Genomic DNA, 7235 nt, shown 5'->3' on the forward strand with positions numbered 1-7235 from the left:
ACTATAGAAAGGATGCTTCAAAGACACTCAAATTCAGAACAAAAATTCAATCCTGCTAAAATCTGACAAAAGCAGCTCCAGCTATTTGTCCCTAAGTGGTTTTGTTTCACAAGGTTCTTTGAACAGTTTCAGCAACTCAGCGCAGATCAAAGAGGCAGAATTTTAGCTGCTTCCAAATGTAGTTGAATCGTTGTCTAATAGGAAGTAACAACACATGCTCTTGTTAACAGAAGACAGCTGAAATGACAGGTGTCTGCAACAACTGAATTGGAGTCTACACATCATGAAATAAAGTGATAAAATACCGTACAAGCCAGAAGATTAAAAGTCAGATGCTGAAATATGAAGAAATGTCAAAAGCACTTGACTAAACCTACAAGAGCTCATATGCTCTATTCAGTTGTTGCTTCCTGTTATTGGGAAATTTACTGTCCTACAAGGAATCTAGACTACAGTGGAGGATTTCTGTCAGTGAGATAGAGCATATCTACAAAATGAGTGGCCTGGCAACCTAGCATATGCTTATCACAGGGAATGCAGCACATCTGGACTGGGCTTTGGGACTGCATGCTGAGGGATTTCATGCATGAATCTGACTGCTGGTGGCAGCACGAGGTGATTCCTGCTTCACAGTGTGCCTCTCCAGGATGGGAAGCATCTTCCAGTCCTGTTTGTCTGTCCAGTCAGGCTCCTGTTGTGTGAATCTGGTTATATGTACCATGTTCAAGGTATGTGCTAAGCATTTAAACCTAGCTCTGTCTGACCATACCTATGGTCATTCCCCTTCAAGGCAAGTCATTAAGTAGGAATTTGCATGTCTTGATGATGCCTTGGTTATTGCTGTCTCTGTTGGTGCCTATCACTGCACTGTTCATATTTACTCTCCTGTAGGATTTCAGGTCAGAACTGACCTGCCAAATGTTACAGGTAGGAACTAAAGAGCAGTATGAAGACTCATCCCTCTACTTCTTTCCTATCACTCCACCTATCACTTCCAGATGGAAATGTGCCAGCTGTGCACAGCTTCTCCTCATTCAGGCAGACCCCTGAGATTCTCTCATCCCCTTGTTCTCTCTATGAAGTATACTTGCACCTTTTGATGATTTTATTTTTTTTTTTCTTTTAGCACCAACTAGTTACTTTCCATTTAATTTTTTTTTTCACTTGGGATTTTCTGCCAGCGGGATTTCTGTCAACATGTACATCTGGCAAGTTACATCTGGAGCTCTGGTTGCTGGAGATCAGCAGATTGAATGTTTTGATGAGTAATGGTCACAGATGAATGCCTATATTCTGACAATTGCCAAAAAGTTACAAAACTACAGATGCCTTGGTCCTTTAAGGCTTTTCTGAGCTGCTTGTCTGGTGTAAAGCATTTTGCAGTTCAGAATAACTAGCCAGGAAAAGATTGTCAGTGCCTAGATGAGTTGTAGAGGTACTCCACATCCTGGATACAAGTTCAGTGATACGATCAACTGAGAAAGTTTCAGCTATGACAGCCTTAGATTTACGTTAATCCCAAGGAGCTGAAACTACACCAGAGAGCTGCTGTCAGTCTGCAGAAAACTACCTTCAATCTAGACCGCTAGTGCTTCATGCTGGAAAACAGATTTATCTCTAGAATTGCTAGAACTGAAGACCATATGGGCTTTGCTCCCCTCTCTTCAGTGACAACCACTTGATGGAAGAGAAGATCTGGATTCTGAAGACTTTAGACCAATAATGGTGCCACAAAGCTTGGGCAGTGCCATTAAGGTGACCTAGCACCTACTGGAAGCCCTCATGCCACATCAGCGTGCTGTGGTTAGTTCCTGCACAGCACACAGGGAGAACTGGTCTTGTAAAAATTGGATGCACAGTAGTCAGCATTGGCATTGACTCTAGGGCTTTTTGTGTCTTGAATGAACACTGAAATGTACCTTGACTCTGAAAGAAGACACAGGCTTGTATTGAGTCTAAACGCTCTCTTCCCACTTTTGCCATAACTTAGTAAAAGCAGTTATAAATCTAGTGAGAATACTCTGCATTTATGTATGTCATAGTTATCAAATGTACAGCATTTTCCCACTGTGCCTTCAGAAGGCCATAATAGAGAAAAGCATCTGGAAGATATGTGTTAGTTGTACTACACAACTGAAATTTTAATTAAAAGTTCTACAGAAGAAAGCAAGATAGATATAACATAACCTATATCACATGGCATCCCAGTGTCAGATAACACAAAGTGAAAACCCCCAAAGTTTGTAAAACATAAATGACAGTAATAAAGGTGTTCCAGCTTAGCAAAGACTTTTACTCTGTGCCTCTTTCGCTATCCTCAAGAGACGAGGAAAAGCACAGGAGGATGCAGCTGATGCTGCAAAAACAAGTGAACAGAGGGAAAAAGTGAAAACAGGTGAACAGAGAACATTTCTAGTTTGGCCTAAGAGAGGGTCAAAGTTTGCTTGGGTGCAGCTACGGAAATTCTCCATCATTACTAAAAGCCTATGGTTTGCCATTATATCCTGTTGCAACTTCATTCCAATAAATATATATTTAAAATATTCTGTATTTGAGTTGTTCTTAAACAATCAAATTCAGAGGGATCAACCGCACAATCAAGCAGTTCACACTCTCATTTCTCAAAACTTGGGTGCTTCATTGGAGTGTCCAGTTCCCCTGCACGTTTTCTCCAGCTACTCAAAGGAAAATAGTTAAAGCTACAGGGCACAATTTAAGAACCGGTGACCCAGAGGATAAGATTGACCAACGACAGGCAAGAAAGTTTTCTGGTAGGAGGAAAAAGTCGTGTTGAGCGCACCTGAACCCACAGGTCCTGAGGCAGCTTATCACATGGCCTTTTGTATGTAGCAGTATAAGACTGTCTACACCACATTCACTGCAATGATAGCAGATGCCTGGTGCCATTGTCTAACATCAATGTCTAGTCCTCCAGTAGACAAGCCTGGATCTTGCTGTGGAGTGTATCATAGAATTGTCAGGGCTAGAAGGGACCTTAAAGATCATCTAGTTCCAAGCCCCCCGCCATGGGCAGGGACATCCCCCACTAGACCATGTTGCCCAGAGCCCCATCCAGCCTGGTCTTAAAAACTTCCAGGGATGGGGCTTCCACCACGTCTCTGGGCAACCTGTGCCAGTGTCTGACCACCCCCATGGTGAAGAACTTCTCCCTAATGCTCAATCTAAACCGACCCATCTCTAGCTTCAATCCATTCCCTCTAGTCCTATCACTACCATCATGGCTATGGTATTGGTCACAAGTGGTGATGGATGGAGCGCCTGGCCGGAGCAGGGGTATGATGTTCACCTGCGGCAAAGCCCTGTGACTGCTGCCCTGCAACCACGGGCTGAATCTGCACCTCTCTCTCATGAAGAGTCTTCAAGATGTGATATTATAAGTGGTTTAGATGGATAGATGTGTCTGTCCTATCAGGCTCTTTGCAAAGGCAAGATGGTTTCAAAGAGAAGAAGGCTCATTTGCTTTACTTTCACATTGTCTTTTAAAATATTTTCAATTTTCTCACATAATCCAAATCAATGTACTATTTGCTACCATTGGACTATTAACTACTGTTAAATACACCATTCTGCTACTGGAAAACATATAACAGACTACCTTAAGCTGATATCTGCCATTTGAACATTAAAATGCAGTTAATAGATTTGTAGGCCAAAAAGCAATAGTTTGTTTTTTTGGACTTTTGTGTGCTAGTTTAACGGTGCGACAGGTATTGTGTAATAATCCCACAGAAAAGAACTGTCCTGTCACAAGTTAGGTCTATACACGGCTGGATAAAAGCTGTTATGCTCCTATTTCCATACATTAAATGCTTAGGCTAATGAGCTTTTATTAGGAACAATCCTGTTTCCACTGGACTGAAAAAGAAAGCTTTAAACAATTTTAACTGAAGGGCTACCTATCATCAGGGCAATCCAGGACTGAATTCTGGACAGCCAGTCTTTTGTGCGAAATGAACTACAAAAAATTCATTAGATTATGATATCATTCTGTTTATTGTCCACCACAAAACATCATTATCTTAATCTGAAATGCAGGGAAACTGAGGAACAAGCTTAGGCTCTCGATTTGATGCTCTGTTCATTAGTCCTACTGCCTACACATTCAGCAGCAAAAAGAAAATATTTACTTGGGGAAAAAATGTAACTTTTTATTGGCAGTAAATTTATTGAGTCAGATCCTGAACCACAAATCAAGATGGGTTTGTGCGTTCTTTCTTGAGAAATAAATGACATTGCTTTCTGTTTCTTTATGAGGAAATATTGGGCTTTTCTTTCCAACAACATGAGATTTGTTAATATGACTTTCCAGGAAAAAGAAGTCGGACAGGAGCTACCATTAAACATTGTTTTATTGTAGTCATTAATGTACATGCAGAATTAAAAAAAAGTGTCAGTTATATTTGTAAGCATATAACAACAATGTAAATGTCTTGGATCAGCAATGTATTTGGATTAGGGACTAATTAAGTGAACAGACATCTTTCAGGATATACAGTTTATATGGTAAATCAAGAAGGTTTTCTTCAGAGTGATTTTCCTCATAAAAAGATAAAATATATCTTGTTTACAATCTCGCTTGGTTTTAATACTGAAAAAAATCTATAATAGTACACTCTTCATTATGTACATAGAAAAACATAAAACTATATCCATACCAGTGTCTGTTTTAAAAGCAAACAATAGTAGTTAATAGCTTTGTAAATTTTTTTGTGCACCTTCTCCCCTCTTTGTCCCCCCCCTCCCCAATCATTAAAAAATGCAGCATTTCCTAAAGCTTTCAATGCTTTGGCAGAACCGAAGGCACTCCCGTGTTAGGTAAAGCAATATGTGAAATATCAGCGCTAAACAAAAAAGCTGTAGGTGTACCAGACAGCTCCATGCTCATCCCAAGGGCCAAATCTTGCACTCTCTGAGGTCAAGAACTGGTTTGCTGGAGATCCCAACTGGAGCAGGCTCAGGCTCCAGCTCGGTTTACAATAAAGCTGATTAGCCTCACAACTATTTTTACAAATGCTTCATGCAAACCTGTCTGAGGATGCAGAGAGCATCTCTGAACACAGTACTATCACAAGGGCAAAAAGCTCCTGCAGGTCACAGCATCAGAACATGTCGCAAAGGCATCGCTTCCTGAGCCTCGCGCTTTGCAACATGGTCGTTTCGCACAACACCCTCTGTTTAAGACTTCCCGATGTTGCAGCGCAGCTAAAAACGAACAAACCAACCCACAAATGTGAAGTTTCTAAACCATCTCTTGTGATGGATTAGTCGAGACTCAGCAAAGCATCCTGAAAATACTCTGCCTGCTAGTGGCATGCTGGCTTCTGCTGACAGGGCAGTTTTGAAAGCTGATAGAAAAGTTTCTCTCAGGGGCAGCTCCTCCTTGGCCTCCTGTGGCTTGTGTTTGGCACACCTCCATTTTTCTTATAACTCAGGGTTATCTCTGACATACCTGTGATATGCATTTATATGAATATATTAAAAAAATTAAAAAGAATAAAACAAAACAAAACAAAAAGCCTATGCACCTAAATGTTTGCTAAGGGATGTGTCATAAGTCACAGTCAGGAAAATATTTCCATAATGGCCAGTCTTAATTCTCAACTGCAGTTTGCTTCTGCAATCCTATCAAAGGTTGAGAAACAACTGGATGCAAACTTCCAAGAGAGAATGAGACAGAAAGGCACTGACCAAAGCTTTTTACGCACAAGAAAAGCTTTCACATGTCAATGTCTCCAACCTGATAAACTTAAGATTTTTTGGGACATATACTAGTTCAGTACTTTGTTTATTTATTCATAGCGCCATATCTGACCAGGACTGTAAACAGCTGCAGTCAACTGACAATCCAATTGAAAAAGAACATTCTGCTAAAACCTGCCAGCTGGTCACGTTCGTTCTGCTGCAATAGCTCTGCACTCTTTGGCTACAATAAAATGAATGGCTTTATAGTGTCGGAAAGCATTTTTTGTCGTTCCTCAGTATCAGTGTGGATTTATCTCACGAGGAATGAAGATTGAGATAAAAAGGCATCCAACAACACTTCAGTCTCTGAAGTGAACAGGAAGCAAAAGGATATGTGGCTGGCATGGAAGAATAGCCATTTAAGGTTAGTTTGAAATGCAGACTGAGGGGGAAAAAAATAGGGAAAAAAAAGAAAAAAGAAGCAAGTAGTCCAGTAAGAATAAACAGTAGAAAAAGAAACTGAGCAAGTGATTCTTTGTTTTGGGCCAGTATATCCACCACCAGTTGCTGTATATTGCTTTGGGAAACACGAAACTGGCACCAAAACACTCCAAACAACACAAAGCCCCCACCCCTTTCCTAGGCTGATGGCTCTCCTTGAAATGTCCCTCAAATCTCTTTCCGTACTGTGGCTTGGATGCTGCTGAACATTTTGCCTATGGCCTCGAACAGTGGGTCGCAGAACGTGTGGATGCAGATGGAATAGACGCGGCTAATGCACTGGATCTCAATCAGGTAGCTCCTTATGCACGGCACCACTGCCCAGATGTGCAGGAAAGACAAAATGGCAAAGTAGATGCCCCAGATGAGAGCCATGGGAATGCCAAAGATTGCTGACAGTAAACGATAAAACCAGTATTTCGTTACAGTGAAGGTGGTAAAACTGGCCTTCCAAATCCCATCAAAGCTGTGTGTTCCCTCTGGCTCAGCAATCACATCTTCAAAATCAATCTGCAGCAAAGAACACAAAGTCAGGTCAGTCAGATGATCACACCAAGGGTGGATTCCAGAAACACCTTTCCTGGACAGCAATGGTCCCCTGTAACAAAACACTGAAGCATGGATTTCCTGCATCCCAACATCATTCAGCCCATTTTAACATATCATTTAAGCCATGAATCTTCAGTAACTGCTTTCTTCTGGTGACTACTAGGAAACCTCAATGATTACCTCAAAATTAGACATCTACCTTCTGAATGTTCTTCCTCCTCTCCTACAGCCCTAAGGGTATGCAGTGCCCTTGAAGTCTACAAACCAGGGGAACAGAATCATCAGGCTTTCATTGCCTAAACTGACTGTTTCAAATCTTTATGATCTGGAATAAAGGGAGTCACTACTTTGACTCTTTACACACCTCAAGCATACATCAATAAAATGTGTTGTATTTATCCAAATTTTCCCATCCTTCCTTGTATAACACCGCTGAATTTTGACAGTGAATAAATGGTGAGGCTAGCTCTTTAAATACAGCC

At 41.1% G+C, this 7235-nt stretch overlaps 1 protein-coding gene across 1 annotated transcript; it reads right to left on the reverse strand.

Moving 5' to 3' along the window:
• Positions 1–4367: 4367 nt before the first annotated feature.
• Positions 4368–6837, reverse strand: LOC104272096 (caveolin-1-like). The gene has a single exon (XM_009866995.1). It carries the CDS (start codon positions 6835–6837, stop codon positions 6373–6375), a length of 465 nt encoding a protein of 154 aa, XP_009865297.1. The 3' UTR covers positions 4368–6372.
• Positions 6838–7235: the final 398 nt, after the last annotated feature.

This window comes from Apaloderma vittatum, unplaced genomic scaffold (genome assembly GCF_000703405.1).
Source record: "Apaloderma vittatum isolate BGI_N311 unplaced genomic scaffold, ASM70340v1 scaffold4653, whole genome shotgun sequence".
In the NCBI taxonomy this organism is placed as follows: Eukaryota; Metazoa; Chordata; class Aves; order Trogoniformes; family Trogonidae; genus Apaloderma; species Apaloderma vittatum.